This window comes from Malaclemys terrapin, chromosome 6 (genome assembly GCF_027887155.1).
Source record: "Malaclemys terrapin pileata isolate rMalTer1 chromosome 6, rMalTer1.hap1, whole genome shotgun sequence".
Taxonomy (NCBI): domain Eukaryota; kingdom Metazoa; phylum Chordata; order Testudines; family Emydidae; genus Malaclemys; species Malaclemys terrapin.
The window spans coordinates 108,212,530-108,239,546 of NC_071510.1; the positions used below are offsets into that span (position 1 = coordinate 108,212,530).

A 27,017-nucleotide genomic window follows, 5' to 3' on the forward strand; every position below is an offset into this window, starting at 1 on the left:
CACAAAGCTGCCACTGATGTTGGTCATAGTTTATGCACCTCAAAAGTCGTTTCATGTTGTCATAGGTTTCCTTCATATGGACTGCATGACCAACTGGAATTGATGGCAAAACATTGCCATTATGCAGTAAAACAGCTTTAAGACTCGTCTTCAATGAATCAATGAACAGTCTCCACTCATCTGGATCGTGAACGATGTTGAGGGCTGCCATCACACCATCCATGTTGTTGCAGGCTACAAGATCACCTTCCATGAAGAAGAATGGGACAAGATCCTTTTGACGGTCACAGAACATGGAAACCCTAACATCACCTGCCAGAAGATTCCACTGCTGTAGTCTGGAGCCCAACAGCTCTGTCTTACTCTTGGGTAGTTCCAAATCCCTGACAAGGTCATTCAGTTCACCTTGTGTTATGAGGTGTGGTTCAGAGGAGGAGGATGGGAGAAAATGTGGGTCCTGTGGCATTGATGGTTCAGGACAAGAAGTTTCCTCGTCTGACTCAAGTGAGAATAATTCTGGTGCCTCCGGAACCGGCAGTCCTTCTCCGTGGGGTACTGGGCGTATAGCTGATGGAATGTTTGGATAATGCACAGTCCACTTTTTCTTCTTTGACACACCTTTCCCAACTGGAGGCACCATGCAGAAGTAACAACTGCTGGTATGATCTGTTGGCTCTCTCCCATGCATTTTGCAATGCCAATGATTTGATTTCCTTTTCCTGTTCAACCACTGGCGAAGATTTGTTGCACAAGTGTTGCGGCATATGTGTGGGGCCCAGCTCTTGTCCTGATCTCCAATTTTGCAGCCAAAATAAAGGTGATAGGCTTTCTTAATCATAGTGGTTATATTGCGCTTTTGTGATGCAAAAGTCACTTCACCACAAACATAGCAGAAGTTATCTGCACTGTTCACACAAGTACGAGGCATCTCTGCTCACTTTGGCTAAACAGAAATGTGTCGCTTTGCAAAATCAAACACTGACAAATAAGAGAGCACGACACTATGATTTCTAGAGCTGATATAGGGCAATTTGTTCAGCAGAGTGATGTAAGCTTCGTTATGATTGCATCATCCATGACTTCTAGGAATAATATGATGCAATTCATATCCTGTATGACGCGATACCAGCTTCAGATTGCATCATTCATAGTTTTGCCTAAAAAGCAAGTACTGTCCAAACCCAGTTATAGATTTATTCATAGATCCAGTTAAAGATGTATTTTAGTCATTTCTGGTTTAAATTGAGATCCCTTCCCTTTATAACTCACTTATCCTCCGCCATTCCCAAGTCAAGGGTCGTATGTACTGACCCGATAGCATATCTTGAAAACTAGAGCCAATCAACAATTTTAAGCATCATTTTCGTTCTCGGTGACCCAGAATTAGTAAAGTTTGACTACTACGTTTATTTCAGAAGCATTTTGGCTGTAGAGCAGTGTAATCCGTTTGCAAACTTCCTGAAGATAAGGTGATAAGTAACAGTCAACATGGATTTGTCAAGAACAAATCGTGTCAAAACCAACCTAATAGCTTTCTGTGGCAGAGTAACAAGCCTTGTGGTTAGCGGGGGAAGCAGTAGATGGGGTATATCTTGATTTTAGTAAGGCTTTTGATACTGTCTCGCACGACCTTCTCATAAACAAAGTAGGGAAATCCAACCTAGATGGAGCTACTATAAGGTGGGTGCATAACTGGTTGGAAAACCATTCCAGAAAGTAGTTAGTAGTGATTCACAGTGAAGCTGGAAGGGCATATCGAGTGGGGTCCCACAGGGATTGGTCCTGGGCCCAGTTTTGTTCAATATCTTCATCAGTGATTTAGATAATGGCATAAAGCAGTGGTTTTCAAACTTTTTTTTTCTGGGGACCCAGTTGAAGAAAATTGATGCCTGTGACCTAACAGAGCTGGTGATGAGGGGCTTGGGGGAGGAGGGGCTCAGGGCTGGGGCAGTGTTGGGGTGAGGGCTGTGGGGTGGGGCCAGGGGTGAGGGGTTCAGGCTGTAGGAGATGGTTTGGGGCAGGGGGTTGGGGTGGGTTTGGGGTGCAGAAGGGGCTCTGGGTTTTGGGGGGGGGCTCAGAGCTTGGGAAGGGGGTTAGGGTGTAAGAGGGGGGTCAGGCCTCTGGGGGTGCAGGCTTGGGTGGGGCTAGGGATGAAGGGTTTGGGGTGCAGGAAGGGGTTCTAGGTTGGGGGGGGCTCAGGGCTGGGGCAGGGGCTTGTGGGGTTGGGGCGCAGACTTGCCTCCGGTGGCTCCCGGTCAGCGGCGCAGCTGGGGTGCAGAGGCAGGCTTCTAACCTGTCCCAGCACTGCGGACTGCGCTACACCCTGGAAGTGGCAGGTCCGGCTCCTAGGCAGAGGTGTACAAGCGGCTTCGCGTGGCTCTTGTCCACAGGCACCGCCCATTGTTTGGGAACCGGCCAGTGGGAGTGTGGAGCCAGTGCTCGGGGTGGGGGGCAGCGTGTGGAGCCCCATGGGTCCCCTGCTGAAAAGCAGGACCCACTGTGTTGCACTATCTGCTGATTGTTTAAGAAACAGACTCGGTGTCTTGGGACCTTAGTCCAAAGCAGCACCTGCTCGAACAGGTCATGCGGTTGTCTTTGGTACTGAGGGCATTATCAGGTCGGAGATTGCCCTTGGGTTCTGAGAGCACTGCCACTTCACATTCCGGAGCAGGCGCCTCTCTGTAGAAACAGAAGAGCCATTCCGCATCAACTGCACCAAGGAAAAGGTCAGATAAATCCAATTGAGATCACTCCAGGTCTTGGGGTGACTCTTCTCCCTCTCCCAGGAAATACATGGATTGGCATGGAGCTGGTGTGCAGGATGGTGTGGATATCTCTAACATTTCCCTGGTAACATAAGAATGGCCATACTGGGTCAGATCAAAGGTCCATCTAGCCCAGTATCCTGTCTTCTGAGTGTGGCCAATGCCAGGGTTCCAGAGGGAATGAAAAGAACAAGTAATCATCAAGTGATCCATCTCCTTTCACCCATTCCCAGCTTCTGGCAAACAGAGATGAGGAACACCATCCTGGCTAATAGCTATTGATGGACCAATCCCCATGAATTTATGTAATTCTTTTTTGAACTCTGTTAGTCTTGGCCTTCACAACATCCTCTGGCAAGGAGTTCCGCAGAATGACTGTGCGTTGTGTGAAAAAATACTTCCTTTTGTTTATTTTAAACCTGCTGCCTATTAATTTCATTTGGGGCTCCCTAGTTCTTGTATTATGAGAAGGAGTAAAGAACACTTCCTTATTTACTTTCTCCTCACCAGTCATGATTTTATAGACCTGTATCATATCCCCCCTTAGTCATCTCTTTTCCAAGCTTAAAAGTCCCAGTCTTATTAATTTCTCCTCATATGGCAGCCATTCCATACCCCTAAGCATTTTTGTTGCTCCTTTCTGAACCTTTTCCGATTCCAATATATGTTTTTTGAGATGGGGCTAGTACTTATTGAGTCTTTGGCTAGCTGTTCTTTTTTGATCTTAATTATATTTTTACATGTCATTTGCCAGAGTTTATGCTTTTTTCTATTTTCCTCACTTGGATTTAGCGTCCACTTTTTAAAGGATGCCTTTTTGTCGTTCACTGTTTCTTTTACTTTGTTTAGCCATGGTGGCACTTTTTTGGTCCTCTTACTTTTTTTTTTTTAATTTGGGGTATACATTTCAGTTTAGCCTCTATTATGGTGTCTTTAAAAAGGTTCCATGCAGCTTGCAGGGATTTCACTTTTGGCACTATATCTTTTTAAATTCCTCATTTTTGTGTAGTCCCTCTTTTTGAAATTAAATGCTACAGTGTTGGGCTGCTGTGGTGTTTTCCATGCCACAGGAATGTTAAATTTAATTATGATCACTATTACCAAGCGGTCCAGCTATATTCACCTCTTGGACCAGATCCTGTGCTTCACTTAGGAGTAAATCAAGAAGTGCCTCTCCTTTTGTGGGTTCCAGGACTAGCTGCTCCAAGAAGTAGTCATTGAAAGTGTCAAGAAACTTTATCTCTGCATCCCATCCTGAGGTGACATGTACCCAGTCAATATGGGGATAGTTGAAATCCCCCATTATTATTATTTTTTTTTATAGCCTCTAATCTCCCTGAGCATTTCACAGTCACTATCACCATCTTTTTTGTATAGGCTCCTCCTTTCCCAAAAGTTTCTGCAGTTTCTAATAAATCTAAACCCTTCCTCCCTCCCATCATCTAATTTATGCATTGAGACCCTGCAGTTCTGCCTGTCTAACTGGCCCTGCACATGGAACTGAAAGCATTTCAGAGAATGCTATCATGGAGGTCCTGGACCTCAATCTATTAACTAGGAGCCTAAATATGGTCTCCAGGACCTCTCTCCTATCTTTCCCTATGTCATTGGCACCTACATGTACCACGACCACCAGCTCCTCTCCGCACGATACATAAGTCTATTTAGATGTCTAGAGAGATCCGCAACCTTCGCACCAGGCAGGCAAGTCACCATGTGGTTCTCCCGGTCATCGCAAATCCAGCTATCTATGTTTCTAATGATCGAATCCCCCATAACTATTACCTGTCTCTTCCTAATAACTGGTACGCAGTAGGGAGGTTAGAAACCCTGTACCGTTGTTGCCAGCTCTGACCTCCAGGAGTCCATGGAGTCTGGTACTGATGGGGGAGATGCTGCTACCAATTGTTTCCGTGTCGGTGGCATACCATGCAGCTACAGACCTCATCTGCCTTTCGGTCCCAACCTCTCCTTTGTTTCCAGGATTTTGCCAGGGCTGCGTCAATTATAATCCCTTTTGATTGAACAAGCTGCTGAATCCTGGGATCTACACCCCAATGTTTCCGTTCCAGAGGTTGTGGAAGTAGGTGCGATACTGTGATTGGTATAGGGGACCTCGGTACTGGGAACCTTCTCGGCACCGATGGAGTTGGCACTGCAAATGCTTCTGTGGCAGCTTTCACCGCCCTCAACATTGGTACCATCAGACACTCTGGTACTGCTGTTCACTTCAGGACTGATAACTGCTTCTGGGACCAACAGTGTTTGCAGTGACGGTGCCTGGTTCTGGGTGATGGATGAGTCAGACCTCCTATTTGCTCCCTCTACTCTCATTCTGCCCTCATCTCTGGGATCTTGAGGTTCCCCTGCCTCAAGTGGTATGCAAGTGAAGTTCTTACAAGAGAACACCCACAAATTGGTGGACATTTTATAGCTGTCTTCCCCTGGGAATGTCTCCCTATTAACAATGCACTCCGTGTATTGGCTAAGACCCTCTGGAGCACGCTGGCTTCAATAGTGCCTGTGGCTAAGCACCTGGAAAAGCACTGTTTTGTTCTTGTGCAGGAATTTGAGGGGTTTTAGTCCCACCCTGCTCCAGATTCCGTAGTTGTAACTGTGGTGAATGGCAGTCTACCCCTGAGAATAGGGACTCTAAATGATTGGACCTCCTGTGCAAGAAGATTTACATCTCCTCCTTACAGATGCAAATTGCTAGCTAGCAAGCCTTGCTGTCCAAGTATGATTTTATTAACTGGACAGCGATGTAAGTTTGCAGACCAGCTGCCTGAGGCCTTGGGGAGGAATTTTGGCATTTGTCCCTGAGGGCTGCTTGGTGGCTAGGATGTCCTTGCAGTCCACACTTGATGTCGTGGACACCTTGGCCACGGCGATGGCTTTTGCAGTCACCATGAAAAGGGATTTCTGGCTGTAGAACTTGAGCATTGCGCCCAATGTCCAGCAAGCCACTGAAGATTTGCATTTCAAGGGCAAAAGCTGTTCTCGAACACAGCTGACAAGACCCTGCACTCCTTCAAGAACTCCAGGGCTCCTTGGGGGTTCCACTACAGAGTCCAGCAGCAGCAGTATCTTCCGTAGTGTATGTTGGGCCAGCCTTTCCCTCCTCTGAGGCAATGGGACTACCCCAGAAAGAGGGATAAGTCCCACCAGAGAAAGTAGTCGTGGTTGGGTTTTGGCCAGTCCACACCCTCTCCCCCAGTGCCTTCCAAGTGCCCATTTTGACTCGTTGGTCCGGAGCACTGTTCCAGTTGCTGCTGCTCCTCCCTCCCCATCTCTCCCCTTTGGGGACAAGCTGGCCTGCTTTCACAATGCTTGGGACTCCATCATTACTGACAGCTGGGTCATAAGCATGGTCAGATTGGATTATGCCATCCAGTTCCTCTTCACACCTCCTCCCCACCCTCTAGTGAAAAATCTTTTGGTCTTAGGAACATAGAGTGCATGCACACTCACAGTGTAATATCCATAGGAACCACATATATTGAAGAACTCCAGTTACTATAAAGTAAGTAACCTTCCTTTCAACTAGAGACCAAGAAGAGAGACCTTATTTTAAAGTATTATCAAAATAAGATGTTGCTGCAACATACTGTTAATGTTTTACTGTCTCAACTTTTGTTAAAAACCCAGTTTTGGGCCTCAATCCTGCAATCTCCTCTGCATTTGGTGGTTTCTTGTACCTGCTGATAACCCCAGTTATTTCAATATGGCTCTGTGCAGGCATGGGGAACTGATTGGGCAGATCTGATTGTAGGATCAGAAACCGAGAAGGCCTTTCCTTTTTTTTTAAATATATGGAGATATACCTATATCATGGAACTGGAAGGGACCTTGAAAGGTCATTGAGTCCAGCCCCCTGCCTTCACTAGCAGGACCAAATACTGATTTTGCCCCAGATTCCTAAGTGGACCCCTCAAGGATTGAACTCACAACCCTGGGTTTAGTAGGCCAATGTGCAAACCACTGAGCTATCCCTCCCCCCTTGTGGAATCCAGCCATGTATTTATTTATTCTTGATTGAATTGGGAGGGGTGATTACTTCTGTGTCTCTCCAAAAGCTCTGAAGATCTCCCACTACCCTTCTTCCTATTTTTTAAAAGCATCAGTTTAAGGCTCTGCATTATTGGTCCTTCTGGCTAAGAAAGACTAGATGGGATTCCAAAATCTGTGGAAAAACTGTCTTAATTGTCCCCTCTCAGTTCATGCATCATATGTATTTTTGCAACCAATTCATTTTTGTCTGTACAAATGTAATCTGTAGGATTTACTGTCAAATTAATAATAATAAAACTAAAGTGCTTACATACTTCTTGTTATATTGCACTACATGCACAGAATTATTTGAATAATTTTTTTTTTGTTTTAATTTGTTTACTATTTTCTAGTAAGCCAGCAGAATAGAGGTGTAAATTCAGATGTAGGTGTGGTGGACTTGCTGCTATGTAGGAATATGTATGTACGGATTCATGGACTTTTATCACATTACCCACAGCCACCATTTTTAGTTCACTTCTCTGAGAAAAAGTCCCCTGCAATTCCTTTTCAAGAAGTATGGAAAGTTTTTGTAGCAAATGAAGATTTGAGTATAGGCAACTCTAAAAAGCTAGGGTTTTTAGCTATTAAAAAAGCATATTTGAAAGTTTCAGAAGTCTACTGTGGAAATTGGTTTCTCAAAGCAGAAAACCTAAGAGGGGGAAGTGTGGGACCCTATAGAGGTCTGTAGTGCTCTAGTTTAATTGTACAAACAAAAAATGAGTAATTTGAACTATTACCACAACTGAATATTAATACAGTGTGACAAGATAAATTGCATAGTTAGATTGATTATGTAATCTATTACCTACTCAGGCTAGTCCATCTCATATTCAGTTCTTAGGCAACCAAAATGTTGTATCTTGTAAGATACTGGGATAGTTTAAGCAAGGTTACAGCATGGTTGGCAAATTGCTTTTATTGGTTTGTCCTAACTTCTAGAGCTAAGAGAAAAATATTGTATTAAATTTAATTTTAATTGTAGTAATAGGTATTGCACTGATCAAGTAAATTTATAAAAAAGAAAAAAATGTTTCTTTTGCAGATACTAGGTGACTGCTGCTTGTGCTCTTTCGTGTTTTATTCTGGGGAACGCTTGATGCTGACATTTTTGGCCCTGCGGTGGCATGAAAACAGCTTTAAATACATTAGGTGAGTTCAAAGTATTTGAAATTTTGCCAGTTTCACAAGGAATAGTTGATTTATTTTTGATAAAGCATTTTCAAGTCAAGTTTTCAGAGTAATGAGTGGACAACCATGGACATTTATGCCAAACTAGCTTATGAATACCAATACTTAGGGTGCATGAACAAATCAGATATTTGCAAGCGTGCATGGCTAGCCTGCAGCACTTATATATACACATAAGCTAGTCATGCACGGATATATAAACAACAAATGCACCTCCCTAACTTTGAATACAGGGCTCATAATGTTTAATTTAAGAAAAAAACAAACAATTTTATTTCAGAGTGAATTATTACTGGATACATTAATCTGTTTTTACTGTTGATTTTTTGGGAAGAAGCTGCTCAGAGGCTATGTCAGCTAATTTGCATAAAGCATAGGAGTTCTGAGCTGAGGTTTTCTGCTCCAATCTTGTATTTTGTGAAAGAGCAACTGCATACACTTAACTGAAGAGAGAGAGGGGAATTTCTGTTTAGGGCCTCATGATTTGGAATGCGGGCCATAAGTTTTTACTCACTCATCTCCTGACCTGGAAATGAATGCTGTTAACATGCCCCTGTACAGAAGATCAGAAAAGTTAGAGATATTAGACATATTAGATCGTCCAGTCCATTCCCAGCCAAAATTATATTGTTTCCTACAGTATAGTGTCTAGTGTTTGGCTAGTGTTTTGTCCAAATCTCAAGAAATGAAGGTTCTATCAGTTTTTTGGGAGATTAGCCTAGAATATAATGTAGCTTACTGTCAGGAAGTATTCCTGATAGTTTTCCTATATTTTCCCTTTCTTAGTTTCTTCCTGTTAGTCTGTGATACACCTCCATACACACCTTAGGTAACTTGTCGTCCTCTCTCACTTCCTTCAAATATTTATAAATTGGGTTTTTACTGTATCCCTGTTTGTCATTTCTAGGCCTGGTCTACACACAGGTTGTGTATTAGAATAACTGTGTTGGTTGCTGGAATGGAGACTTTTTACTGATTTAGTTATAGCGGTACAGCCCTTTGTGGATGCAGTTAAACTGGTATAAAGATGCTGTATATTGGTATACCTTATTCCCCTTCCCATATGGGAAACATATTAACAGGGGTATATCTGCATCCACACTATGAGGGTTGTACCATTTTAACTATATGGGAATTAAAGTGGTACAACTTTTATGTATCGACAAAGCTTTGCCTATTTAGCCCTTTTAATATTTCTTCAGAAATCAGTCCCTCCCACCACCTAATCATGGGTATTGCTTTTCTCTGACTTCGATTCCATTTGTTAATATTAGTTCTTCAAATGATTGTTCACATTGATTCTAATCAGGTGTGTGCGTGCCACATGCACGGTCATCGGAAGCTTTTTACCTCAGCAGCTCCTGTTGGGTTGGCTAGGGAGCCCCCTGGAGTGGTGCCCTCATGGCGCTCAATATATGATCCTGCCAACCCGATCCCCCTTCAGTGCCTTCTTACCATCCGTGGTGGTGTTGAAACTGCATTTCGCTTGCTTGCAAGTGTTCCCTTAGCTATTACTTAGTCCTACCCAGTTTTTATTTTGTAGTTAGTTTATTGTTATTTGTAGTTAGGATAGACTTCATTTGTGGGTCGTTCTCCCCTCATCCCACGTTGAGCTTTGGGGCATGCCTCAAGCCCAAGGATTTAAATCTTGCGGTGTATGCAAGAAGCCTATACCCAACAGCGACCCCCATGACTCATGCCTCAAGTGTCTAGGGGAGGTGCATCAGTCTGAACACTGCAAGATTTGTAAGGCTTTCAAGCCCAGAACTAGGAAGGAATGCGACTTCTGTTTGAAGCAGCCATTAATGGAAGCTACAGTCCGTCCGGTGGCACCTGACCTTCAAGTCCCGGGCCCGAGCTTGGTGTGGAGTACCTGGTTGGCATCAGAATCCGAGGATCCCGAGGATGACAACTCCTACTACTTGTGGTGCAGTAGGCACAGGTTGGATAAGTGCCAGAGAGATGCGCAGTTGACCTGGCAGCCATAGTTGCCACCCGCTGTGCAATGGCCCTTCTGGACCCCCTGAGCTTACCATCAGGCTCCCTTCTAGGGTTTCTAGGTCTGTGGCATTGGGGCATCCTCCTGCCCTTCGTGCTACAGAGGTGACCCTATCCAGACCTCCCCCGTCATACTACAGAGGAGACAGCAGAGCTGGCTCCAGACCCACTGATAGCCTGGTCACATCTGACCATGCCGAAACATTGGATACCAATGCTACCTAGGAGCAACCTGGGCACATAGTGGGTCATGAGGACCCTGTACCCCCACTGGCTTCCTCATCATCTTCACCTGATGAGGTGGTGGCAGGAGCATCAGCTTCAGGTTCTCTGCCCATTGACTACAGGGCGCACCAGGCTCCGCTCCGCCGCATTGCCCATAACATGAGCCTACAGATGGAGGAAGTCATTGAGTCGGAGGACCTGATGGTGGACATTCTCACCCTGGAAGGTCCTTTCAGAGTGTCGTTGCTGGTCATTAAAACTATTTACAACAATTATGATACCCTGTGGCAGATTCCGGTCTCCATTCCGCCCACTGCCGGGGTATAGAGAGAAAACACTTTGTTCGCTCCAAGGGATATGAGTTTTTATACTCCCACCCACACCCTTGCTCCTGGTGATCTTGGCGGTAAATGAGAAGGAGCGTCTGGGGCAGCAGGTGCCAGCTCCCAAGGCTAAAGAGGCCAAACATATGGACCTCTTGGCAGGAAAGTTTATGCTGTGGGGGGCTTACAACTGAGGATGTCTAACCAACAAGCTATCCTCAGCAGGTATAGTTTTAACTCGTGGGACTCTATGTCCAAAAAGAAGGAGTTGCTCCCCACTGAGTCGAAGGCTGAGTTCTCGGCTCTGGTCGAGGAAGAGTAGGCAGTGGCCAGGACATCCCTGCAGGCCTCCCTCGACTTCACTGACTCTGCGGCACGTACCATCTCCTCTGGGATGGTCATGAGGAGAACCGCATGGCTCCAGGCTTCCCCTGGAAGTTCAGCAGACCCTGCAGGACCTTCCCTTTGAGGGTGCAGGGCTGTTTTCAGACCAGATAGACTCGAAGCTTCACAGTCTAAAAGACTTGAGGACAGCTATGAAATCTCTGGGGATGAACACTCCTGCTACCCAGAGAAAACCCTTCAAGTCTCAACCCTAACAGCAGCAGAAACAATACCAGCCCCTCCCGAGGCAGGATTCATACCGCTGTAGGGGTAGGAATAATAGGCGTAGACCTTCCAACCCTCTCTCAGCCAAGCCATCGTCGGGGTCCAAGCAAGGATTTTCAAGGGATGCCTGAGGACAGCGTACCAGCCACTATCCTGGATCCTTCCCCCCACTTCTGAACCATCTATCCCCACTTCTACTGTGCGTGGTCCCATATAACATTGGACCACTGGGTTCTTCGCACTGTAGAAGTGGGATATTCTCTCCAATTCTGCTCCTTTCCTCCCTCCCACTCCCCTTCCCTGTCCCTCTTCAGGGACCCCTCTCACGAGCAACTCCTTATCCAGGAGGTGCAATCGCCTCTTGATATAGCAGCAGTGGAGGAGGTTCCTCAGGAGCTAAGGGGCAAGGAATTCTACTCCTGTTATTTCCTAATCCCCAAAACAAAGGGGGGAGAGGGGGTCTCAGACCCATCTTAGATCTGCGATGACTCAATCAGTTCATGGTGAAATTGAAGTTCCGCTTGGTCTCCCTGAGCACAATTATTCCTTCCTTGGATCTAGGGGACTGGTATGCCGCCCTTGATATGAAACTCATACTTTCATATAGCCATTTTGGCCGGCCCACAGACATTTCCTGAGGTTTGTCGTCAACTGCATACATTATCAGTTCACAGTGCTCCTATTCGGGTTATTAGCAGCCCCCCAGGTGTTCACCAAGTGCATGTCCGTGGTCGCAGCTTTTCTCTGCAAGAGGTAGGTGCAGGTGTATCCCTGCCTTGATGACTGGCTGCTGCGGGGACACTCCAGGGAGCAGGTGGACTCCCAGGTCTGGTTAGTCAGAGAGACCTTCCAGAGACTAGGTCTCTTCAATGTGGACAAGTCGACGTTGTCACCTACCCAACGAATAGAATTCATTGGGGGTGGTGCTGGACTCGGTTCAGGCAAGAGCCATTCTGCCAGAATCTAGATTCCAAATACCGTCAAACGTCATTCAGACTCTCAGACAATATCCCACCAGGACCGCAAGGACATGCCTCAGTCTCCTGGGACACATGGTGGCATGCACCTAGGTGGTCAGGCATGCCAGGCTGAAGCTCAGGCCAGCCGAGGCGTGGCTCGCCTCAGCTTATTACCTAAGTCGAGATAGTTTAGACTTGGTAGTAACAATACCGGTGCAAGTTTTAGCTACCCTAGGCTGGTGGTTGGCCCCTCGCATGGTCTGTGGAGGAGTCCCATTCAGCACCCCTAAACCATCCATGACCTTAGTAATGGATACGTCAGACCTGCATTGGGGGACCCAGCTAGGAGACCTACAGACTCAGGACAGGTGGTTGCAGTCCAAGATCCCGCTCCACATCCAACATGCTCTTAAAAATCTCCAATGATAGAGATTCTACTACCTCCCAAGGCAATTTATTTCAGTGCTTAACCATCCTGACAGTCAGGAAGTTTTTCCTAATGTTCAGCCTAAACCACCCTTGCTGCAATTTAAGCCCATTGTTTCTTGTCCTATCCTCAGAGGTTAAGGAGAACAATTTTTCTCCCTCTTCCTTGTAACACCCTTTTATGTACTTGAAAACTGTTCTCACCCCCCCCCTTCTCGCCCCCAGTCTTCTCTTCTCCAGACTAAACAAACCCAATTTTTTCAATCTTCCCATAGGTTATGTTTTCTGGACCCTTTATTTTTTTTGTTGATCTTCTCTGGACTTTCTCCAGTTAGTCCACCCAGAACTGGACACAGTAGTCCAGTCGAGGCCTAATCAGTGCAGAGTAGAGAAGAATTTCTTCTTGTGTCTTGCTTACAACTCTCCTGCTAATACATCCCAGAATGTTTGCTTTTTTTGCAACAGTGTTACACTGTTCATTCATATTTATCTTATGATCCACTATGATCCCCCAAATCCCTTTCCACAGAACTCTTTCCTAAGCAGTCATTGCCCATTTTGTAGGTGTGCAACTGATTGTTCCTTCCTAAATGAGTACTTTGCATTTGCCCTTATTGAATTTCAACCTGTTTACCTCAGACCATTTCTCCAGTTTGTCCAGATCATTTTGAATTTTAATCTTATTCTCCAAAGCACGTGCAACCCCTTTCAGCTTGGTAACATCCACAAACTTTTTAAGTGTACTCTTTATGCCATTATCTAAATAACTGATGAAGATATTGAACAGAACCGGACCCAGAACTGATCCCTTGTGGGACCCTACTTGATATGCCCTTCCAGCTTGAGTGCAAACCACTGATAATGACTCTCTGGAAACGGTTTTCTAACTAGTTGTGCACCCATCTTTTATTAGCTCCATCTAGATTGTATTTCCTTCGTTTGTTTATGCACCATTATTTCTCATTTAATATAATTTTTTTTTTTTTTTTTTTTTTTACAGTTCTTTACCTTATCATATCCATTGGGCACAGCAAGCATGTTCTCTGCCCACTCTGGTTCCAGTGTGTGTGTCAGTAAAGTCGAGAGGAGCTTTGCTTACTGCATTTTCAAGGGATGGACTCTTACTGGCAGTAGCCATTAATCAAAATGATCCAAAGGTATGACTGTAGAAAGTAGATCACTAAAGCTAATCTTGCAAATAGAATACAGTTTGTTAAAAGTGACCTTATTAAATTGTTTTAAAATTGCCTCTCAGATAGGCTTTCTATTTAATCATAACCATATTTATAGCTAGGAAGTTCTTCAGAAAAGCATGGCTCTCAGGAAGATGGATCATCTGCTTGATTCTCAAAACATCAAAACTTGATATAGAAATTCTCTCCCACTAACACACTATATCTGACCTCCCATTACTAGGAAAAGTGATTGAGAAAGTAGTGACAACTAAGCTCAAGCAACATATTGCATCTGCCATTATCCTGAACGCTTCAAAGTCAGGCTATAGCCTGAAGCACAGAATAGACACAGCCCTGGCATGAAAGGTTCTTTGAGTAATGGTCCCTATTGTATTCCACTGTGGGAGGTTATGCATGTGTACCGTGTGCACGCAGCTAGTGTCTGTTGGTCTGCGTGTGCGACCTGGCTCACCTCATGCCTCCATCTGACAGGATAAAGGGCGGGGCAGACCGCCTCTCAATTCCCCCCCACGTACTCGTTTTTGGAGCCACCAGTGTCCATAGCTTCAGCTTTGTCCTACAAAGCAAGAATTAGTTTTAGTTTTGTAAATAGTTTTAACAGTCATACATCTCAGCCTCTGCCTTGATGTTATTTTTGATGGGTGCTTGAGAGCCGCAAAACACTAAGCCCAACACTTCCTGACCCCCCCCCCCCCCACACACACACACTGTTTGGGGGTTGTTTAGCATTCTTTTCAACACCTGAAGTGCAATAACAATGGACAAGTGGGTGCTGAACATCATCCAGTCTGGCTAAATGATAGAGTTTGCATCCCTATCTTCTCCAAAAAACCCTCTCTACCCCTGTTCAGGGACCACTTTCATGAGAATATTCTCAAACAAGGTGAACTCCCTATTGTAGTGAGGATTGATAGAATTCTTCCCTACTCAATACCAAGGGAGTGGGTTTTTCCTCTCCTTACTTCCTGTTACTCAAAAAGAAAGGCTGTTTGGAGACCTATCCTCAACCTCCGCCATCTCAACTGCTTCATTCACAAATTCAGATTTCATAATATAATATAATATATGGAGATATACCTATCTCATAGAACTGGATCAAGTCCAGCCACCTGCCTTCACTAGCAGGACCAAGTACCGATTTTTTGCCCCAGATTCCTAAATGGCCCCCTCAAGGATTGAACTCATAACCCTGGGTTTAGCAGGCCAATGCTCAAACCACTGAGCTATCCCTCCCCCTTTCTCATGGTCATGTTGGAATATCTGTCGTCCCCAGAGTCTTGATCAAGATGTTCTCAGTAGTAATAGCAGCTCACATCAGAAGTCATGGTCTCATTGTCTTCTCCTATCTTGCTGACTTTCTCCTTGCCACCAGGAAGCCTGTGCATCAACTTTTATGATGTTGCACCTTCTCTCTTCACTGGGAGTCAGAGTAAACTCTGAAAAATCTGTTCTCACCCCCACATAATCTTGACTTCATTGAGGCAACCTTGAATTATGTCCCCAAAAGAGCGTATCTTCCCAAGGACAGATGCCAGCCTTCTATATTTCCAGTTCTGGTTCCATCTCTCTTCTTCCAGTGGGACAGGTATGGGTGTCCTGGCTCTGCCCACAAGGGGGCGGTCGTGGCTGTTCCTCCATCCGTGTAGTAGAGAGGCCATACCCATAAGATGTGCCAGGGTGCATGTGTGGACCAGTGGACACTGCTTTCAAATTTTTCAGCTCTGGGCGCATGGTGTGTATGCATAAGCCCCCCCCAGTGGAATACAGATAGGGACCATACAACTTGATGAGCCTCCCGTTACACTTCAGTAACTTCTCATTAGCTCCTCATGCCAATGGATAGAGGACACATCTCCGTGATAATTCTGCTTGACCTCTCTGCAGCTTTCCGTGCATTGGACCATAAGTAATGTTGACTAGCTCACGTGTGGCATAGCTGGAGTGCACCTTGCAACACTGCAATGTTCAAATCACTCTTCACAAACAGGATCCAGAGAGCAGTCACTTACAATGGCCTCTTTTCTGCATGTTCATAGTGCTGCACACAAACTACATTTAAAAAAGTCAGGCACTCAAAAATTAAAAAATGCCAGTGTTAAGGTTGCCCCGTAGACTTAATTTTCTTTCCTTGTGTGTATGATCACAGTGTAATTACATGATTACATATTATTTTTTTCTACACAATCCCTGCCACATTCAGTGCACAGGATGGACAGAGCTCACTGAATGAACAGCTGTTCAGTATTTTGTTTTATCCTCTTTGATCAATGGGTTGGACTGAATGAGGCAGGGATCATGTAGAAATAAATAGTATGCAGTTAAAGAATGTCGTAATTAATATGCACAAAGGGACTTAATTAAGTTTGTACAGGCAATCTTAATTTTGGCATTTCCTAATTATTGTCTGCTTGACTTTGTTAATATTAACATTCTTCAAATGTGTGTGTGTGTGTGTGTGTGTGTGTGTAAGGTCCTACATATTTGGAAAAAACAAACAAACCTGAAACCATAGAATATGTGGAAACATATTGACACCTGCATGGGTCATCAGTAGGGTTGGACCCTTTTAGATCCAAATCATAGTCTCTGACACTTAACAGAATAATTGATACAAATAGTATGTTGTCATTCTCTATGTGGAGCAGCCACTAGAGAGGAAGGAAACACACAGTCTGCCAGTGACAGGTTTCAGAGTGGTAGCCACGTTAGTCTGTATCAGCAAAAAGAACGAGGAGTACTTATGGCACCTTAGAGACTAACAAATTTATTTGAGCATAAGCTTTCGTGGGCTAAAGCCCATTTCATCAGATGCCAGTGAGTTTCACAGATATTTGTAGACAGCAGAGGAATGGTGAGACTCCGGAATCTTGAGTATATGTTTCTATGAATACTCCACCATAGGATGCATGCATGCGTGTGCACTCTCAACTGGAGAATGCAGGTGTCCACAGGCCTGCACCTGTACAGAGCAGCCTCTTGTGCCTCCAGGTGAGGGCATAGAGGGAGGTGTAGGCCTGTTACCATTCAGTTTCTTGACAGCCTACGGCTTGAGACAGAGTGATTGCATGTTCATTGATTTTTACAGCTTTCCCCTTTCTTAATATACTATTTATTCTTAAGGTTTTCTTTATTTCTTTAATTTTATACAATTGTGTTTTAGAAGGGAGGTTACTCCACTGTTTTTTCTCCTTCTTTGGTTCACCAGTACTCCAGGTTATGCTTAAGACTCTGGAGTTTAAGCCCTGCCAGACCTGCTACAGGTCTTTTTCCCCATGGTGATGGGCATTTGCATTGTCTCCGTGGCCACAGAGACACCCACATCCAGTCTAAGTGCAAGGTCTGTATGGGATCTAAAAGCAAGGCTTGGAAGACAGAGGCTAGACTGAAGCTCCATCTAATGGAGCATTCATTAGCCCCAGCAGTACATCAGCCTCAACCCAGCCCACCCTGGTGGCAGCAGCACCTTCTAAGTAGAAGAAGAAGCCTCCTTTCTCCTTCCAGAAAGCCAAAGAAGAGGAGTAGGTCACCCCATAAATTCCACACTAAGGAGATCTCACATCCTTCTAGGGGTACTGCTGAGGCTCTTTCTGAATCCAGTAGCAAGCCACCAATATCACAGCATGCAGACAAGTCTTCTGGCGGACAACACAAGGAGCAGCCTACCTCGTTACGAATTGACACATCCAGGCACTGAGAGATGCACAGCCCTCCCTTGCCTCAGTACCATCATCTCCCTTGCATCAGGGCTCTGAGGTCAGAGAAATTCCTCCACAAGCCTTGTGGGTACCATGCTTACCATCCCTGCACCTTCAAACCTTGGTACTGACTCAGTCTTCTCAATGCCATAGTCCTCCAGCATCTTCCAGATTTCTTTCCCTGGAAGACCTGTTTATACTAGAGATACCAGAGTCTCCCCTGCTACGATCCTCTACCAGTGCCCCTTCCCTGGAAATGCCCAGGTGGATTGAACCTTGGTCGAACCGCCAGTCTGTGGTACCGGCGATTGTTTTGAGGCTCCCCAATTCAGCCCAGGGAATGTTTCTTCTTCAGACTCTGAGTTCTCACTACAGGCTCTTCCCCCACTTTACCACCACACTCTGCTGAACAAGTATTTGGAAGAAGCTCTTTCAGACCACACCAGAAGACCTAGATGCTAATTATGACTCTCCATGGGGACCCTTTCCTTATCTGTCCCCTTATTGGACTTAAAGAACAATTTTATAGGGTTCCAACCAGAAAGGCTCTGGTAGCACATCCGTCACAGGCACCGACTGACCAACCTTCAGTACCACAGGCTCACCAGTTGGCACCGCATTATTGCTGTCTGGTACCATATGCCCCATTGGTGGCAGGAGACACGCAAGAGCAGTAGGACCCCAAGATGGAGAGAATCTGACCCACATCAGCTAAGTTCTCTTCATCCCCAGATGAGGCTGTAATATCTCCACCACCCTTTTCACTCAGATGACTTTCGGACCTATCAATACTGCATGAAACATCTGGCAGAATCCCTCCAGATCCCATTAGAAGAGGTCCAGGAGTCTCAACACTCCTTGCTGGACATTTTAAATATTACCTCTCGGGGAAAGATTGCCATCCCAATAAATAAGGCTCTGTTATTGCCTGGTCACACAGTCTGGCAAACACTTGCCACTATCGAGCTCACCTGTAAGCAGGCTGGTACAAGTACCATATTCCGGACATAGGAATGGAATTTTCCCACCCCTCTTCCAATTCCCTAGTGGTGGATGCATCCCATGCCAAACCTTATGATAAAGGAGTCCAAATGTTTTTAGACCTCTTGGGAAGGAAGAACTACTCCTTGATGGCCCTCAAGTTCCTTGTGGCAAACTACCAAGCCCTGTTGGTGAAGTATGACTCTAACCATATTCTAAGTTCACTCATTTTGTTGAACATCTGCCACAGGACCAGAAGGAACAATTTCATGCCCTCACTTTGGAGGGGAAATTGCTAGCTAAAGTCTCCCTCCAAGGTACCCTAGATTCTACGGACATGGCTTCTAGATCCCTAGCCACAGCCTTCACAGACCTTTTGGGCTTTCAGAGGAGATCTAGACCCCAGAAAACGGGACCCCAGTCCCTTCTACAGCAACTTTATCTACACCTCCCTCTAAGAAACTGTTTTTATGTCCTGGACAAGGGCCTCAATCTACTTACCTTCCCAGATCCTGTGCTGAATCATTCCATCCACCCCCTTTTGGAGATCAGACATCCCACTTCCTCACTGCCTTGGAACAGATTACCTTAGATGGATTTGGGAGGTGATCAATGTGGGGTATTCCATCTTCTTCCACTGACGAAGATCTCTTGAAACAAGAGGTCCAGTCTCTCGTACTTTTGGGGGCAATCAAGCCATTTCCCCCAGAGTTCGTCAGAAGGGAATTCTATTCCAACTATTTCCACCTTCCCAAAAGGGGTGGAGGTTGGAGACTGATCCTCAACCTAAGAAACCTGAACACCTGTATCCTTTTCCAGCACTACAGGATGGTGACACTAGCCACTATAATTCCATCTCTAGATCTGGGAGATTGCTTCGTCACCCTCGACCTCAAGGATGCCCAATTTCATATAGCTATCCACCCTTCCAGAAACACAGCCTGCAAACAACTGCAAGGACCTGACTACACCTTGTGGGCCACATGACAGACTCAACGTTCATCACACTTCAGGCGAGGCTGCACCTTAGGTGCTTTCAGACATGGCTAAAGTCTATATACACTCCAAACAGATACAGTTTTTCCACAGTACCTCAGTAAGTTCTGAACTCTCTCAGGTGGTGGCGTTGGAAGATATGTGTGGGAACCCCATTCTCGCATCCCCCACTCTGAGATCCTTATAACAGATGTTTCTCTTCTGGGATGGGAAACTCGCCTCCAAGGGCCACAGCCCAGAGCAAGTGGTCTGTACAAGAGATCACAGTCCACATCACATCCATATTCTAGAGCTGAGAGCAGTTCATTATACTTGCCAACATTTCCTTCACCCATACAGGGTCACTCCATCAGGTTAATGCTCTACAACAGGGCAGCAATATATTCTGTCAACCAACAGGGCAGAGCAAGATCCCTGTCTTATGCGCATAGTTGCTAAGGGTATGGGACTGGTGCATCTCCCATCAGATAGACTGCTGAGATTTCTATCTCCCAGGCCTCCAGAATACAGTTGCAGACTCCCTAAGCTCATGCTTTCTTTAGGACCATAAACAGTAGCTCAACAATTCTGTCTTCCATAGCATTTGTCAAATCTATGGTCTCATAAAAGCAGACCTCTGCCAGTCCAAACATGGCACCTTTTCTGTTCCAATGGAAGATATGGCCGCAACTCGTGAGTTGTCCTGATAATACCATGGCTCCATACTCTGTTTGCTTATCTGTCTCTACCTCAAGACCTTACTCAAACTTCATCAGGAAAGAGTGAAGGTTATTCTCATAGCACCGTCCTGGCCAAGACAAGTGTATACTTAAATCTCCTCTACCTGTCTATGTCAACACCTCTCTGACTTCCTCTCAGGAATCATCTCCTATTACAGAACTCTGGGACCCTGATTCATCCCAACCCTTCCTCCTTGAACCTGAGACCATGGTTCTGAAATGGTTCTCATGCATGGCACTAACCTGATTGGGTAAGGTCCAATCAGTTCTCTTATTTAGCAGGAAACTTAGTACTTGCAAAACTTACCTTCAAAAGTGGAAATCCTTCCACTCCTACTGTTCTATTCACTCTTCCCAAGCCTTAGAGGTTCTGGTCTCCAAAATCTTGGATTATCTGTTGGATTCAAAGATGCAAGGCCTTTCAGTTGAACTCAGAGTACATTTGACCACTATCACAACCTTCCATTCATCCATCAATGCTTTCTCAGTCTTTGGCTACCCAACAATAGTTAGATTCCTCAAGAACTTGCACATCTTGTTTTCACCCGTATGGAAGCCGGACCCTAATGGGACCTAAATTCGGTTCTCAATGCCCTGAGGAAACCTCCCTTTGAACCAATGGCCACCTGTTCTCTCTTCCACTTCTCACCCAAGACTTCGTTCCTCATAGCCATCACTTCAGCTAGACAGAGGGAGAACTCGGTGCTTTTATGGCTGACCTGCCATATACTACCTTCTATAAATAAAGGTTATACTGCATCCTCATCCTCACTTTCTCCAAAAGGTCTATTTGGAACACCACATTAATCAAGAGATTCGCCTGACCGTGTTCTACCCAAAACCTCATGTCTCCAGAGAGACCAGCCTGCATACACTAGACATCAGAAGGGCCCTCACCTATATTGACAGGACAAGCCTGGAAAATCTGCTACCCTCTCGTTGAGGTACTGGTTGGGAGTCTCATGTGGTGGAGCATCCATAGAGTCATCCAGTACAGACCCATTTACGCGCGGATGTCGGGAGTCAAGCCGTCATGAATGCGTGTTAACGGGTTAAGAGGGCCATGCTGAAATATCTTAAGATATCTATATATACATGTATAATTATCTAGGATTTCATACGTATTCACAGCGTCCCAAATACTGCAGGCCTATCTGTTAATGGTGCTTCGCAAGAATATAAATTCAAATGTGTAATTTAATAAAAACATTATTATTACAGCACAGGGGTGACAGTAACTCAGGGCACTTACTGGTACGGGGCGGGGGCAGCTCTGGCCCCCGGAAGGGGTGGGGCCTTGGGCGGAAGGGGCGGGGCTAGGGGTCAGCATCCCCCAGCCATCCCTTCTAGGCCACCTGGTCCGCGCCGCCCAGGGTTCCTGTGGCGATTTAAAGGGCCCTGGGCTCCGCACCCTGCTACCGCAGCAGCGGTGTCCAGAGCTCTGGGACCTTTTAAATCGCCGGCCCTGGGGCAGCTGCTCCCTCCCCCCCCCCGCCCGTTGGTAGCCAATGGAGGGCAAAAGGGGCAGGGTCCTTAAAGCGCTGCAGGGTCCTTTGCTGTGGCAATGCTTTAACGTTGCTACCCACCCACCCCCATCGGCGGTAAAGACGTACAACACATTTCAGCTCTGCACTTTGTCGATTTCTGAGTTAGTGAGCAAATCTGTAGCGCTACATAGCAAGTTCCTGTACCACGTGTTAACGAGTCTCGCGTGTTAAATACGTAGCACTGGGAGGCATGGTGCTACTGCGTGTTAAGCGGATTCGCGCGTAAACAGGTCTGTACTATACTTGAAGAAGGAGTTGAGATTACTTACTTTACAGTAACTTGAGTTCTTTGAGATGTTTTGTTTCTGTGGGTGCTTCTACCCTCCTTCCCGTTGGCTGTGGAGACTCTGCTCCATGTTTGAGAAGGAACTGAGTGGTGGAAGGCCGTGGCTCCCTACATGCCTTTGTTTGGAAGTATGAGTTGCTGTTCTGCGCAGCCATGAGCCCGTGGACACCTCTTTGCATTCTCCATTTGAGAGCACACACATGCGCACACATCCTACAGTGGAGCACCGAAAGGGACAAACCATTTCGAAGAACTGAATTATTCTGAGATAAGGAACCACTCCTTCCATTCCAAGTTCTTGAGGGGAGTGTGCTGTATTGGTCACAGACTCTTCTGTCCCTGTTCCCTTCCAAGCCTCATCCATTGTGCCTTTATCCCTTCCAGCCTGTTCCTGTTTCAGTCCTGTCTTTTTCCCCCCTCCTTGGCTCTTGTTTAAGTCCAAGCCTCCCACCATCCATTCTTCTCTATTCAAGTCAGTCTTCCTTTTTCGTGACCCATGGTAGCCAATAGGGAGAGACTGTCTCTCTGCTCTTAGTTTTGGTGTCTGGAACCAGAGAGAATGGCAGCACCTGGGAGCAGCAATTAGAGGGAAGTCCAGCTCAGCCCCTATAGCCCTGAGACGGAACATGCTCAATTCAGGTGAAATCTTTGGAGAACTTAGCTGTCAAACTAACAAATCAATGCTGAGAATGAGTTTTTTAAAGGCTTCTAATTTGGCCAAATTTAAGTACTTTTTTCATGAGACTAGCAAAAGGCACATCGTGACACACAGGCAAGCTGCTGCCAAATTTCAAAACCTTGCTATAAAGGTTGGTGGTGCTAAAGCTTTTGAATGTGAGAATATTTTTATTGTCAGCAAAAGATTCTCAAATATTTTTCCTGGATGTGGCTATATTGTTTTATCTGAAACTTTCCAGAAAAATTCAGTCTGAGGCAGACACCAGACGATTTCAACCCAAATGATTAAAGTTTGCCAGACTTACAAGCAACTGAAAAAAAGGTCTTGTAATGGAAAATTTAGGCAGCCTAAGTATAGGCTGCACTACCAGCTCTGCCTATGATTAATTTCTCTGTTTAATGAATATTGATGATATATGCCTATATAAAGACATAATTTAAATCAATTTATGATTTGTAAAGTTTCAAAGGTAAAAATGTACTTTGAGTATCAATAAGCATGACTTATTTCTGCATGTAGTAATGCAGACAAGATTTCTGCATGTAGTAATGTTTTCAGTACAACAAATCTAAGGCGTAACTTGGTATTAAAAGGCTTTATTATGGTCAATTAATTTTTTTTGTGCTTTATTTTTTTCTTCATAGGCAACTCAGATTTTGTTTATAAATACATTGAATTTTGTTACTGTTTCTGGTAGCCTTAAAGGTTGTAGTAGCAAGAATCATGTGGTTCCATCCAAATTTGTCAGGTCAGTATCTGAAGAGTAGAATTTAAGTTATTCTAAGAAGTAACATCATTGATACCTTGATTTGATAGGAAAATAGACTTGTAAAGCTATTATTTTTTTCTATCTTTGTTAGGTCATACTGGGTAGGTGACATGAGCTGGACTCTTGATAGTCTTTTTCTGGCTTGCATGTTAAAACGTGGCTCCTTGATATTATTGACTTGTATGGGTGAATTGCTGACCTTGGTTACTTCTGGTTGCTCTATAGAATTTGGACCAGCAGAGTTTATTCCCTTTCATCCACTAATAACATACAGGTGAGACAACCTGAAAGTTTAGATTTTTTGTTCTTTATCATTTTATCATATCTTCCTTTCTTACATGTTTTCTACTATTTAAAATAAATTTCATCTTTCAAATTAAGTCTTTTGGTTTCTCTGTCTTTTTTTTCTCAATATCTGTTTCTCATTCATAGTTCTCTTCTATTTCTTATAATGGCTTTGTCCTGCTGAAAAAATTGGCATGTGGCACTGTAAGTATAAATTATTTGTGACTTTTAGGACTGGTTAAATTTTTAAATATTTCAGAGATTAACATTACCTAAAACCTGCATGTTGTTTTATGGTGATGGAAGAAATTCACTTTTTGTAAATGTTAAAAACTTGGATTAATTTTTAATTCAAGGATAACTTTGGCGGCTCAAGAATTTAATTTACTGTAACTTTCAAATTGTGAGAGTTCCAAGATTGAATATGAAATTACAGCAATTGTATGTGGAAGTAGGGTATCTAAACAAAGCAGCTAGTTATATTTAAACAGCCTTTTGCAAGCCCAGAACCTTATTTTTCACATGCAGTTTCTCACTCATATAAGAAGTGCACTTGTGCATGCATTTATGTTAAGTAGTGTATATCGCTATTGAAAATTGCTTCTTGAAAATGAACAAAAGGCACTTCTAACATGTTATAACAAGAAATCACACGTGCAATATAAAATTTTATTTAACCTTAATTACAAGTTACAGGTAGTTACAAAATATCAATGCATATAAGAATCTTTAAAATACTTTTTCTGTGAATCTGATTAATTTAATGAAAGATCCTGACTGTAAGCACTGATGGATTATAGCCAGGTATTGTCGCACACTACTGTACTGGTGCATTTAAATCCTTTTCTACTTTAATCTATATATAGTGTTTCTAAGATGCCTACCATCGTCATATCTAAGGCAGATCAACTGTGTTATTCCAGGTTTTGTCGTAGTTTGAGCAGTGTGTCTGTTGTGGTAGGATGTGAAGCATTTTTAGTGATTTGTTTGAAACCAAGGAACTTCTTTTCTCTTGTGACCTTAACTTTGAACCCACATCTCTACAGATGAAAAGATAGCACATTAATCCACCACATTACCAAGCTCCCTAATGCTAAGTCCGTTACTATCTTGCTACTGGCTTTAAAAACATCTTGTAACTTTCTACATATAGATGTAGGAAAAACATTGCTGGCCAATAACTTAAAAGAATTTGAAGTTCCATACTTGCAAATGATATTGCAGTGCACACTTTCGTTGGCTGATTTAAAAATCAGATTTTTGCCTTTTATATAGGGGAGGCAGAGTGGCCTACTGAGTAGAGTACACCTGGGTTCTATTCCAGACTCTGCTACTAGACTACTGGATGACCTTGCACAGGTCACTTCATCTCTCTGCCTCAGTTTCCCATCTCTAGGATGGGAATAGTGATACTGGTCTCCTTTGTTGAAGTACTTTAAGATCAGCTGATGAAGACCTATATAGGAGCTAGGTGATATGATATGTGAAAGACTATTTTTAATTGCAATACAACTGTTTATTCATACATTTAGCTATTTAAATTTTAGAGGACTTCCTAACATTTTAACTGTCAAGAATTGGGAATAACCAAATGTTTCATTTATAATTTGGAAATGCTATGGATCCAATCTTACAATGCATGTGCAAGTACAGGGTCCATGGACTTCAATGGGAATCTTTTCTACAGGACTAGGTCCTGTGTGCTGTATTTAAAAATTATTGTTGTAGAATGGCTGAGGAGTTTATTTTTAAAATAGATACAAAATACTAATGTTCTTCATTACTTAACATACATGATTTTATTAGTAGTCATTTAAAACCCCCTCCTGCAAAGATTTATCATGGACTTAACTTCTGATTAGTCTCAGTGGGTCTACTGATAATGCATAAAGTTAAGTATTTGCATAAATCTTTGCAGAATTGGAACCATATAGAGGACCATAAATTGATATGTTACTATATGATAGGTCTACATAACAAAATTCAAGATGTCAATATTTTGCTGTAATAGTAGCTAATTAAGGTTAAAAAAGACCAGTTCGTATTTTCACATTTTTCTGTTAAGCTTAACTTCTGTATTATGTCATGTTATATTATTATAACTTCCAACTTGGTGTTAAATTGCTTACATTATTATTTTGTCATCTTGCATTTGTGCACTTCTTGTTTAAACTTTACCCTTCGAGAAAAATTGTATAAATTACAAAAAAAAAAATATTTTTTAAACCAAATATGTATGTTTGATACTTTCATTTAATAATTTTGCATATGATATTTGCTTGTTTATTTTTTCTGATATATTTTTATTTTATTTGCTAGACTGCAACAGTCTGTGTCTCAAGATTCTAGTCATTCTCTTGGTTCATCCGCCTCTGAAAGTGATCTAATGAGACAGAGATTTTCTGTAACGTCACACTCAAGATTACCCTACCTTATTGTCTCTGATGGGTATATGGTTACAGTACTTAGGTTTTCTGATAATCTTTTACCATCTGGAGTTATGAGGTCACTTCTACTTGATTCAGCCCAGAGGCTTGAAAAGATACATCAGAGTCTGATGACACCTAAGGTACTGTTGGGTTGGGTGGTTGTTGTTTTCTTTGTTTTTTTACATTAGAGATTTTTTTTAAATGATGAATTTTTAGTCAAAAGGAGAACATAGTAAACACTATAATCTCTTTCAAACAGAGTATTACAAAATGCTTTCAAAGGCAACAGTGGAGTCATGTGCCTTTTTAGTCTTTGAAAGGACAATCATGATATATTCCTTTCAGTGCTCTGTGGAGGAAGGTTTTGAGACAGACTTAGAATGGCAGTGACTTGAAAAACAGGCTCTGAATTTAAGTGAAACTGAATTTTCTTATGTGCCCATGGAGAACAAAAAATGGCAGTACAGTGAGTTGTTATACCTCAACCCTGTTCTGGATAGGCCATCTCTAGTGAGTAAAAAGGTAATTTTGCTTCCTTATCATTTTCAGTCTTTGGTCTCTGTCAAGACAGTCAACGAAGTTTCTAGTTGTACTGTGAACATCATCACTCCATCGAACTCCATAGCAACTGGATTGAAACCCTCAACTCATTTCACATAGATCAACAGCTATTGGAGGGTAATAGTTTTCAGTCACTAGCAACTGGGGCTAAGTTTGAACGAAAAACTTAGAACTGACAGACCTTTCATCCCTATTTCCAGCCCCCCACAAAGACTCATTCGATGTTAAGCGTAAGATGGGATTTCCATATATCCCAATGGAAACTGAAATCCGTTTGCAGGTGCCAGCAAGTATACTTGAGTTTATGGAGATGATCTATTTACTGGGA

The 27,017-nt window shown here is 43.7% G+C and overlaps 1 protein-coding gene across 8 annotated transcripts in view; it reads left to right on the top strand.

Annotated features, from left to right (window-relative positions):
• The window catches only part of CPLANE1 (ciliogenesis and planar polarity effector complex subunit 1), a 183,073-nt gene that overhangs the window by 17,840 nt on the left and 138,216 nt on the right, over window positions 1–27,017 (top strand). For 6 of the 8 annotated variants that reach the window (XM_054032044.1, XM_054032045.1, XM_054032046.1 and 3 more), the window contains 5 exons: window positions 7,861–7,967; window positions 13,547–13,703; window positions 23,290–23,393; window positions 23,506–23,688; window positions 26,019–26,268. In XM_054032044.1, coding sequence (XP_053888019.1) covers window positions 7,861–7,967; window positions 13,547–13,703; window positions 23,290–23,393; window positions 23,506–23,688; window positions 26,019–26,268 — 801 coding nt within the window. Of the gene's footprint in view, window positions 1–7,860; window positions 7,968–13,546; window positions 13,704–23,289; window positions 23,394–23,505; window positions 23,689–26,018; window positions 26,269–27,017 lie in introns of those variants that run through there. The other 2 variants (XM_054032050.1, XM_054032048.1) reach the window with 2 other exon arrangements.